Here is an 11,755-nt window from a genome sequence, read left to right as displayed (position 1 = left end):
CGGGGGCGCTGCCATTGGCCGGCGGCGCAGAAAGGGCGGGGCGGGGCGGCGCGGGGATTGGCCGGGCGCGGAGCGGGCGCCGCCGATTGGCCCGCGGCGGGGGGCGGGGCGCGGGGAGCACGGCCCAGGTGCGGCGGGCGTCGGGCGGGCGGCGGGCGCGGGATGGAGGCGCTGCCAGGTGAGCTGGGGCCGGGCCGGGCGCGCCCCCGCGGGAGGAGCCGCCCTCCGCCACCGCGGGCCGGGCGCGCGTACGCGAGGCCGCGGCTCCCGTTATGCGGCCGCTGGCGCTTCGGCGGTGCGGCGGGGGGGCCCCCGCGGGGCTCGGCGGGGCCGCTGCCTCCTGAGCCCGCGCCCCGGGCGGCCGTCAGCCCGCGGCTGGGGAGCGTTCCGGAGCCGGCCCGCGGCTCCCTCCAGCGGGTGGCACCGCCGGTTGGCGGCTACAGGCGCGGCCCGGGGGCTCCCGGCGGGTCTCCGCAGCCCCGGTGCCATGAGATCCGCGGGAGGGCCGTGGGAGATGCGGCGTGTCCCGGCCCGAGGCGGCCGCAGGCGGCACGGGGTCGCGCAGCGCGGGGCCGGCCGGTGCCGCTCCCCGTGGTCCCGGGCCCGCGGTACCCCGAGGCTCGGCCGGTGCCCGCCGGGGACGCTGAGCCTGCTCCTCGCTGGTCTCTCACACATTCCTCCCGTCCTGGGGAACTCGACAGACCTGTTACATGGATTATGTCCGTTCGCGTTTCCCTCGCACTGTTTCCTGCTCTGTTTTGTTCATTTCCGTCCTTTCTCCTGCATACTGGAGCAATTTCTGTTGGATTGAGGATTGTTCGTTTCCGTTCGTGAGCTATTCAGCCTTCCTGGGCACGCTTAAACAGATATAGCACTACAGCTGAGAGTAGGTGACTGCTTCGTGGAGTTCTGAAGCTGACGGGTCAGATTCTGTAAGACGGTCGGGGAGTAATTTGCTGCTTTTAGTCAGCTGTGGTCACTGGTCTTTCAATGTCTCTGATAGGATCCACGGACCGTTTTGACACGTGTGTGTTGTGCCGGTGACTCTGAACGGGAGGGATGTTTGTTATGCGGGTGTTTTTGGCCTGCAGCTATTTCAGAAGTTCAGCTGACTTCCAGGGCTTGTCCTGCTCGGAGAGGAGAGCGCTGGCTGTGAATGGAAGCACAGGCACACGCAGCTTTGCCTTTTATTCCCAAGCCTGTTGGGTGTGCTGAAAAGCCATTTGCTTTATAGGACAACAAGGGTAGGGTTAGGTTTTTCCGAGGTTCTCCCAACCTTTACTCTGCTGTGCAGGTCTCAGCTCAGGTGGAGTTCTTGATGTTCTGGATTAGCTGATGCACAGCTGGCAACTGAAGTAACAACCTACACCACTGGTCACATTTGAAGGAACCCTTCAAGTGTTACAGTCTGCATGGAGACTTTTCTGGGTACTGCTGGTAATAGTGATGCTTGTACCTGAGCAGCAGATGGTTTTTTCCTGAAATAGCTATTTCTGTAAAAAGTGCAAGATCTTCACCTTGGTTAATTTTAAACGTTCTCGTTGACCTACACAGTGGGGTAAAGGTGCATGGAAGGCTGATGGCTTCTGTTCTGTGTAGCTTCAAAGAACTTAACAGGGTATCAACTGGCCTAAGCAACCACCAAATTGGACCATTCTTTGGAAAAGGGAAGTCTGTGGTTTGTGGTTTTCCTTGTCTAAATGCACCTTCTTCTTTAATGCAGCCTTGCTGCAAGCAAACTGTTGGTAGCAGGCAGAAACAGGTTTGGGATCTGCTCAGCTCTGTGACACATTTCTTGTGCCATCCTGTGCTGAACTAAGGTTCCTGACTCTTTAATATGCCTGCACTGCCCTTGGGATTTTGGATAGCATTTATCTGTGTGCCAAATGTTCTTTTGTGCACAAGCTTTCATTCTGTTTTCCTAGCTTGCCTGCATCTAAGTAACCAGCTCTCTCTGGGGCTTTCTGGCAGTTCTAGCAAAAACTATTATAGCTCTATTATAACTATTATAAGTATTTTCTGGAAGGGCAATAGGCCAGTAGCATCACTCCCCCTTCCTAAGTCTGACAGTAGTCTGGTGTTGGCTGTACAGTCTCTATGGGAATATTCATTCAAGAGTGTAATTCCTTCCTGGTAGCCTAGTTGTTCTCTATTGAATAAAGTTTGCCTTTCCTTTCTTTCAGTTCTGGGAAATCCAGTTAATTATACAAATGAGAGCAAACGTTATGTGCTGAGTCAGTGGTGTGGAGGAAGCAGTAGTGTGGCTTCCTGGCCTAGCATGGTTCTCTGTTGGATTGTTGTAATAGACCATGTTGCTTCCTGAAATATCTGCCCTGACAGAACTGTAACTGAGCTGTTTTATGTGAAAAGTCATATTTTTTTCTTCTGCAGAATGTGAAGGAGCAGATGTCACATCTGGAGGAAAAAAAAAAACCTACAAGATATCAGAGTTTGATTTGGGAGGTCCCACTCTGGGGTTATGGACTGCCTGCAGCTTTTCATGTGGGAAGGCTTTCCTGTCAGTTACTACATTTAAGGTTGTTCTTTATGAAGGCTGTACCAATCTCTGTTTTCTCTGGTGTAAACTGGTTGCTGTTTGTCCTGTCTTGCTGCCTGCAGGTGAAGAAGTGTGGAGATGCCTGGGATGTGGGGACAGCATTGCTGCTGGGCAGCGCCTCCACAAGACTGTCAATGAAGCTTGGCACATCTCCTGTTTCCGGTAGGTGAAGCTCCTTTAAACCCTCCTGGTGGTGTTCCGCTGGCTGGACCTGGTGGTGAAGGCTCAGCATGAGCTGGGAATTGCAGTGATGTGTGTGCCTGAGCTGTTCCAGCTCCTCTGTGCCGTACCTCAGGGACAGCACCCAGCCCCAGCAGCAGCTGACACGGCCTGGCAGAGCGCGGCTGGGTGACGCAAACGGGACGCAGATAAAGTGCAAATAAAAGCTCTGATTTACTGCTGGTGGCAGAAGCCATGGCTTGCATGTTTGTCTTCTGCAGCATTCCAAAGTAGTGCCCAGGCAATTTGCACAGCCTGTTGCTTTTTCCACGTGTGGTAGGTGCAAGGCTGTTATCAGGGTGCTGATAGAGAGGAGGGAAGAGAGACATCTTGCCTTTTGCTTTCTCTCCTCTTCAGACTCTTAGGACAGACAAACTTATCAAATCTGTTAGATAATTCAGCTGTCAGCAAGGACAAAAAGTGATGTCTGCCATGCTTTTTCCTGGTGGCAGGAGCAATGCCTCTTTTTGATGTTCCATGAATTCTCAGTCCAATTTTCATGCTCCAGAAGCTCATTTCTGAAGGGGTCTGTATTTTTGAGAGGGGTTGAGTACCTGTGGTTTCTATTGGCTTGTTTGTTGCCTTGGATATGGGAAGGCTAATGTTTTGGGTACTGTTAAAGAAAATAGGGGGAATGGAAGCCAAAGTGTGGTTTTGGAGGAATGTTTTCTGTGCCAAAATAAGCATCTATAGTCCTCGTTTAAAGAACAAGAAAAACCCCAACAAAATACCCCAACTTTGTTGAAGTGAGGATTTTGGTTATTGGTATATTTTAAAAAATAAAGCATCTCATGCTGCTAAAGCAGAGCAGGCTCAGTTGACTTGGAAAATGCTGTTACAGTGACACATTAATAATCACAATTATACTTTGATATCATGACAAATCCCAGTATTTTGGATTTCTGTTGGTTTTAGTGTTCATGTTTAGCTATAATGAAGCAGCTTTTCTTAATCCTGGTTTTCTTTTCTCCCTGAAGGACTAGTATCCTGTTGTTGAGCTTTCCTAGATCGTGCCAGTAGCCAGACCTCAAGCTGTGTGTGCTGGGAAATCTGTCCCTCTTGCCACTGAATGTATTTCTTGTGGGTCTTGATTGGCAAATGTCTTGTTTTTTCTTGTTTTGGGGGCTGTCGAGGTGAGGAACAACTGAGCTGGAGGCAAATCCTGCCTTTGGGACACTTTACAGAGAATTTGTTTTCATAGGTTATATTGTATAATGGAAGTTTGGTTGTTGTTTCTGGGCTGGTTTGTTTTATACAAGTGATGACACCAAGCTTTCTCTGAGCTGTGTAGTCACTCTTTGCATTTAGTGATCCACTTGTGCTCTGTGCCTTTGGTGAGCTCGAGCACCCACCGAGGTGCTGTGCTCAGGGAACAGTGGGGACCTACAGGAAAGGAAGCTGCCCTTCCCTTTGTCCTAGTTCCAGGGTAGGACTGTACATGAAAACAAGTTTCCAGTTTGCCCCGTGTTCCTCCTTTTCTTCTGCTGTCCCTAAAGCATGCTGAGCAGCAGTCTTGTGCCTGATATCCCAAAGACAAACTTTAAAAAGCCTCTGAGGGTAGGAGGCTTTGGCAGCTGGGAGCTGTGAGTTCCGGCAGCTCTTGTGGAGTGTTTTTTACAGTCTTCCTGTGGATTAGCTGACTCCCTGGCCTGGCACATAATTTCTCTAATGCAGCTTGGCACTGCTCCAGGCTTGTTAGCCCTGTTTATTCTTGGTCAGGCTTGGCGCTGGCAGGAGCTGACGTACATGAGCGTCTCTGAGGATTTAAGTTTTTGTCGCTTCCCTCCTTCCTCAAACTGCATCTGCAGGAGCTTTTATCTCTGAATCCTGCATTTTCTCTGCTGTGGCTTGAGGATAGAGCAAATCCCTGTTTGTAGATCTTGGATATTTTAAACTGTTCTTTGGCCAGCTGGTCCCTTAAGCTTGAATCTGATGGGTTGGATCTGGCTGAGGAAGTTTCTTAGATGCTTCTGTCACAGTGTCTGTTGAGAATTAACTCTGAATGTGCTTTTGTGCCTCTGAGTTCTGTTGAGACAGCACACGCTCTCAAAGGTCACTGCTTTGCACAGTTTGACTGGATTTGGAAGTGCACTGCACAGAGCTTCAAACATGACACCAAGAAAGGGAGAGACAGAAGTGAAAAGGTGCCTTTTTCCTAGGTCTGGATCACTTTTTCCTCAGGGGATTATTGGAAAAGCTTTTTTTGACCAAGAGCTTGCTGGTTTTATTGTTTTTCAGTCCAACGTTTTTTCATATTGCAAAATAGAAGGTAACAGCTTGAGTTATACTTTTGAATAAAGTATTATTAGCAGTGTTTATTTTTGGTGTTTCTTGTTGGTTTTGTTTTTCTGCAGTTAATGACAAATGAAATTAAAGACAGTCCCTACTTTCTGTAGGGACATTGTGTATTTGAAGTGGAGTAGGATGGAATGAGAAGACCCAGACATAGCTGTATGGCTTTGCCTTAAGGACATGGGATTTGTTAAAAATCCAGTTTTGATTACTTGAAAACCACAACTTCAGATCAAGCCTGTAGACTACATCCAGGTGGAAAATGGATAACATAGGAGGAAAATCATTGGAAATGGTGGCAGGAATTCCTACTGTAGCAGGGTGCTTAAGCACTTTTTAGGAAGGAGGACAGCTGAGGCTCAGTTCCTTCCTAACCATGAAATAACAGCATGTCTAGTTCTGTGGTCTATAAAATAAACCTAATTTAAGTAGCCAAGCAACACTGGCTTGCTGCAGAAATCTCAACCAAAAGCCAAAGCCAGAAAAAATGTTCACAGTATATCTTCAAAAGCAGCAGAGGGTGATGGATTACTGGTGATTTTACAGTCACAGATTTAAAATATACCATTTAGTTTATACCCAAACCAGTTAATTAAAAGCTGAAAAACCATCAGGAGTTTATCCATGGATAAAGGGGGTGCTCTAAACTCCAGCCTACTGAGCTAATTTCCCAGCTCTAGTGATTTGATTATCTTATAAAGATGTGGTTTTTCTCTGCTGAATGCCGTATTTTTTGTGCTACAGATTTATTTTTTTTCTCAGCAAAACTCAGTAAATCTCTTTGGTTCTTTTTACATTTGGGGGCAGGGGAAAACAAGCCAGGCAAACTTGTATGAAGACTATGTAGAATTAAACCTGGTCTGGGGGTGCAGGATAAACAAGATGATTCCCGAAGGCATTTTTATAAATCTCTTTTCTGTTTTTAGTGTATCTATCAACTTACATTTGAAGCAAGTAATTTTTGTGGTTTAGGGGTGATCAAGAAGTTGGTCATCAAACAATCTCCAGTGACTGTAGGATTTTGGTCTCCCAGACTGTCTAGTAGCACTTCATTATCCTCAGGGTTAGAGCCTTCTGCCCACTATCTTCAGAAATCCCGTGTTGCAATTTAAATCCATTTCTTCTAGCCATTTTCATGAAAAACAAGCTTTTTCCCTGCTTCTGTTATGCACATAACCTTCCCCTGAACGAAGCAGATTGTGTCTCCCATCAGTCCCTCATACAGAAGCCCTGCACTTAGCTGACTCTGCCTTTTCTCCAGACTGGATTTTCTAGACTTTAGATCACTTCTGTCATTCAATCTCTTTGGCACAGGCCTTCATTTTCCAAAAGCAGTTCCCTCCCCAAAGGACAAATGATTGAAGAGGATTTGAAGGACAAATGAAGATGTAAGCAAAGATGTGTATTAGGAGGAATTTAAATTGTGGGATGTTTGGTGCTTTGAATTTTCCTTTAGCTTTTCACCTGTGAGCAGGTTCATACACAGCAGCTGAGTTTGAGAGCTGGGAGAAAGAGCAGTAGTAACAAAAGGCAGCTGAATTAAGGTAGAAGCAGGAAGATAAAAATCTCTTCTCTCTCTCCAGTTTCTGGCAGTTACAGAAAGTTAATGATAGGGGCCTCAGAGGTGAGAACTCTTCACTAATCCTGCAGACTCCTGGGAACCTTCCTGTGGTGGTGTCTTCTTCAGCATTGAAATTCAGGAGCTCACTATCAGATTCAGGGAGAAATAGTTGCCTATTGGCACACAGATCACTGTGACCCAAGAGTTTACACATTCAAAGGAACAATGAAGCACTTTGCAGGTGGCCGAATTCCTCAGGGGGATCTATCAGCTACAGGGCATCAATGACCAGCCTTTATATTTAAGGAGGAATGGAGCATTCCAGTGCAAACTTTGCTTTGGTTGAATTGGCAGCTTGTCCTTTAGGGCACTGTTATCGAGCGTTATTATATCAAGGTAATTAGAATTACTCACACAGTTCAGAATGTGGTAGGCTTTCACAGGAGTGAGGCAGGATCCTTCCATGGGGAGTTCCCTCACAGGAGGAGTTCTTGCACGTTAAGGAGTGAGGATGCCGTGGTGTAAGTGCCAGTCTTGCTGTCACATCTGCTCATTTACAGAGCAGAAAGCCACTGCTTCCCAAACCCTGTATGAGCTATGAAGTTTCAGTGGGTTGAATTTCCTTGGTTTGCTTCTCAGTTTGCACACACTCAGGAGAGCTGCAGCCATCAGGCGAGTGTGGTGGGGATAAAAACTCCCATTCCTGATGTGTTTGGTGATGTCCTGAGAGCATCAGGGTGTTGTTCTGGAGTTGTGCTGCTGCTCAGGAGTGAGATGTGGTGATGGAGCTGAGCTTCACGGCGCTGTTTGTTTCAGTTCACTCCAGATCCGTGTACACGAGCTCTCGGAGGTACGTGCAGACCCAAACGGTGCTGCTCTCAGGAGCTGACTGTATTGCTTTCAGGAGCTGACTCCTGTCTTTCAACAGCAGCAAAGCACGTGTCACACGTTAAGTGCCTTGGAAATACAAGGAGGAGTTGGGATTGCACTGAAGTATTTGGAATGCCTCCAAGCTGCGCCCATGCTGAAGGAGAGGCTTGCTGCAAACTCTTCAGGCATCGAGCAGATTCCTCTTCCCGCAGTCCCACACACCTCGAAGTGTCTGTCTGTGCCAGGATGAGTGTGTATCTTAGGACTGGTGGATGTGCTGAGCAATACATCTGTCTGCAGATATGCAGCACGGGATGTGTGGTAAAGAGTGTGCAGAGGCTGCCCAGCCCCAGCTGGCTCAAGGTGTTCATCACTGGAATATCACAACAGCTGTGTGATTTCATTTCCGTGGGGATAAATCTGTAATTGGCTGAGACTCAGTGATAAATATCATCTTGTCAAGGTTTTTCATGTGTTCCTTTTCATTTGTTAGTTATAGTCTTTCTGGCAAAAGTTACTGTGCAGTTCTAAACCACAATGAGGAACAAAGCTCCCCCCATGAGGACTACCTGTTTGTAGTGGAAATGCTGTCAGCATTTCCAAGAGAGAAGTTGCTGATGTCTGACTTTACTTGGTGAAAAAGAAATTTCCTCCTGCGCGTTTTGGCCCCCAGAGATGGTATCGGTAAAATTGCACAAGGTCCCACTCCCCCCCATACACACCTGTTATCAGCATTTTTGAAGTACAGTCATTCTGGCAGGAATTCAGATCTAGAGTATATGAACACATTAACACCTTTTCCAGAGCCCTTTTATCAGAGACATTGTGTTCTCAAATAGGTAATAAAGACAACAGAAAAAGCAAGAAGTAACAAGACATTTCTGTGTAGCCGAAGTAACTTACTGGCTGCTGCTGCTGGGTCTTGCTGCAGAAATAAAATAATTTTGATAAGAAGTTTCCTGTTTAAATAGACATTTGACTATGTGTCCTTTGGCTTTAAGGAGGTCTTAAAAATCCTTTCCTAGTTGCTTAGCTGTCTGGGTGGTTTTTATTACTTTGAAGTTCGGCTTTATCTGCTGGCTTCATTCACAGACTAGCTGGCTGCTTATCACATCTGTGGATCAAATCTTCAAAGGTTTTGTCTGAAGAGTTGGGATTTATGAGGTCACGTGGAATGCCCCTCGCAGGGCATTGAGCCCATGGCAGCAGGGTTGTGGGGACAGGCTTTTGTGTGTAGGTGCTAGAGGCAGGAGGGGCTGGGGCTGCCTGGAGGTGTGTGTGCTGGGGAGGTGCTGATGGCCAGGGAAGCGCCGGATTGCCAGCGCTGGCCCCTTTTCAGCAGCATACAGAGCTTGTGGGAGACCAGAGCACATTCCTAGACACAGACTCACCGTGTTGCCGCTTCCAGTAGAGCTGTGTGAAATGTCAGAAGGAATTAGACCCGTGCTGGAGCTGACAAGCACATCGGCCTCTGCAGCACTAGGCTTCACTGCACTTCTACAGCCGAGCTTACCAACTACTCGGAATGGGGAAAAGAGAGGGGTTTTTTTCCCTTCAGGAAGGTGGCCTCTTATTAAAAAATAATAATAAAAAAAAGTTTAAAAAGGAGAAAAAAAGAACACAAAAAGCTGCCTAGATTTCTGCATACTTCAACAGCGAACAGCAGCTGTCAAATCTGCAGCCAAGACTGCCTTGTTCCAGCCCCAAGCGTCCCTGGAGCAGTGTGCCAGCTGAGACGAGCATCTCCAGGAAAAGCACACTGGAGTGCTCTTGCCTCTGGAACAGAGCATGGTTTTCAGGCTGTGTTCGGGCATGCCAGGCTTTGCTGACTGTACAAAAATGGGCGGCAGTATATGTTTGTTGCATTTTTGAGTGTCTTGCGAGCAGCTTTAGCTGATTAGGTCACTAGAGATCATGCTTGGCTTCACACAAGCACAGTGATACAACTCCATGTGCTGGAGCTGGAGAGAGTACTCCGTGCTCATTTATACCTCTCAGCTTCCATTCAGGACATGATGATTCAGTGAAAGGATTCTAATGATGTCTTAAAACATTATTGGAAAGAAAGCAGTTTTTCCGTGGATGAAGCACAGTGTGAGTTACCTCCTGCGGCAGGGTGAACAGGTGCTGCGAAGGCACGATAGCCCCACTCACTGTGAAGGGTTTAGGAACGGATATAGTTAATTTGATATACTTGGAGATGTGGCTCGTTGCCGTCTTTGACTCCTGCATTAGAACATGCGGCTGCTGCAAAGACAAGTTTCACGTGTGTGTGCTTGTATTCTTTGGCCGAAGCTGCTCTCTTTCAGCACTAAACAGGCAGCCCCCTTTGGGTCAGGGCTCCACCCCTGTGAAGGAGCGGAGCCTGTTGAGGCTCCGGAGCCGCCTGCCATGGCTCCTCCTCCCCTCCCACCCTTGGGTGGGACCAGAGAAGGGAAACCTTGCCCGTAGTCAGCCGGCAGCCGAGCTCGGGGAGCTACAGCAGCAGCATGTCCCAGTAGCCAGGTTAGCAGCGATCCTGTCCTTCCCGAGTGCTGCTGAGCACAGGAGAGCACGGTTACAGCAATGGGAGCCAGGAAAAGTCTGAAAAGGAATGAGCAGCCGAGAGACCTGGCATTCCTTGGGCAGCTTCAAAGGGAGGTGAAGTATCTGAATCAGCGCAAGAGTAAATGAGCACTGGCTGCTGCCATGTTGGCAGAACAGAGCTGTTCAGAGGCAGTTGGACAAGTTTGTGGCTGATCCGGTTTATCCAGTGTTGAAGATGGGAAGTTACTTGTCTGCTCCAGCTTACTTTGCTCCCAAGGATCCCTTTCGGTAAGTCTTGCACAGGTCAGCAGTGGGCCTCCAGAGTGTGGTTTTCCCCCTGTGATGCCATTCCAGGCACTCAGTGTGTGAGGCTGGAAGAATGAGGTCCTGTGCTTGTGTACCGAAAAGAGCCTCCAACTGGGATCCCGTATTGCTTTGGGGAGGTGTCAGGGGAGATTCCTATTGCCAGTCCTTTCCCAGCTCCCTGGTCAGAGGGAACAGCTCCAGTGTGTGCACAGCCAGGGAGGCTCCCTTCCCGAGAGCACTCGATGTGCCACTGTACCCTGTGCCCCTGTGCTTTGCTCACCAGCAGAGGAATGAGATTAATGTGGCTGCTGCTGCTTCTCTTCCAAAGCTCCTTGTGACTGGGTGAGGTGAGGTGCTGCTGTGGGAGTTCAGGAAGGTGATGTAATCTGCACCGAGGCAGCACATAATCCTGTTTAAGAAATCAGGCACTTTGCAGGTAGCTAGGGATGAGCAGCACACTTCCCTTACATGGAAAGGATTCTTCTGCGATGTTTTGGTTAATTCAACTTTTAATCGGTTTTGGTCCAATTGAACAAATGAGAATTGAGAAGGGTGATAGTTCCAGAACAACACTGTGATTGCATTGCATCTCCACAGTGAGAAATCAGTGGGGCTGAGCACAGCCCGGCTGGTGATTGACACTGATGTGCTGATTAGGTGGATGGATGGGGAAAGGCACAGCTTGCACTTTCATTGTCTCCCTCCTATCCCCTCTGCTCGGATTTGCTTGTTATTGATCCTGTTCTGCAAACACTTTTGTACTGGTTTGGGAGGAATTGGTAAAACAGTCTAGGATAGGAGTCGATAATGCTGCACAGTTGCTGAGCTTCTTTAGGCAACTTTCTGAAACAGCAGTTGCTTTCAGAAGAAGGAAAGTGAGCAGACACTCATTATTTGAAATATGTGTGGGGTATTACACTAAGCCATAGATACACCTTCTGTGTGTGTGGAAATGGTTTTGCATAGTCAGAGCTTAAGCACTCTGTCTTTCTAGTGGTCTGTTTTCTAGCCTCTGCTCCTCCTTGTCTGGTGTCTCTTACGTAGCCAGTGCACACACTGCTGCTAAGCCCGGGTGAGTAAGCCTTTGGGTGAGTTACAGGCTGGGGTAATGCTTTATTCTGCAGCTCTCTGGCTGTGTGACTGTCCTCTCCCTGCCCTGCCTGCAGAATTGGAGCCACGGCTCCCCCCGAGCCTGTCTGGCGTTAACTGATCTGGCCTGACAGCGTGTGTGAGGGGGGCATTTTGTTAATGAGCCCTTCTCCAAGGGATCTGTCTCCTCACTGCCAGAGGAGTCTTTGCTTCCACGAAGGTATTGGCTTTCATTTAGCTATAAAAGAGATGCCACCCGGCACCAGTGCTGCTTTTCAACTGAAATTAGGCTGGTTACCTGTTGTGACCTGATCCTCCCACCACCCCCCACTAAA

At 48.4% G+C, this 11,755-nt stretch overlaps 1 protein-coding gene across 2 annotated transcripts in view; it reads left to right on the top strand.

Annotated features, from left to right (window-relative positions):
* Window positions 1-136: 136 nt before the first annotated feature.
* The window catches only part of LIMK2 (LIM domain kinase 2), a 30,724-nt gene continuing 19,105 nt past the window's right edge, over window positions 137-11,755 (top strand). Inside the window, exons 1-2 of one of the 2 annotated variants that reach the window (XM_066331273.1) lie at window positions 137-178; window positions 2,620-2,719. In XM_066331273.1, the coding sequence (XP_066187370.1) occupies window positions 163-178; window positions 2,620-2,719 (116 nt within the window). In that variant the 5' untranslated portion in view covers window positions 137-162. Of the gene's footprint in view, window positions 179-2,619; window positions 2,720-10,045; window positions 10,314-11,755 lie in introns of those variants that run through there. The other variant, XM_066331275.1, reaches the window with a different exon arrangement.

The sequence above is a fragment of the Sylvia atricapilla genome, chromosome 17 (assembly GCF_009819655.1).
Source record: "Sylvia atricapilla isolate bSylAtr1 chromosome 17, bSylAtr1.pri, whole genome shotgun sequence".
Taxonomy (NCBI): Eukaryota; Metazoa; Chordata; class Aves; order Passeriformes; family Sylviidae; genus Sylvia; species Sylvia atricapilla.
This window is presented reverse-complemented; position numbering and strand designations above follow the sequence as displayed.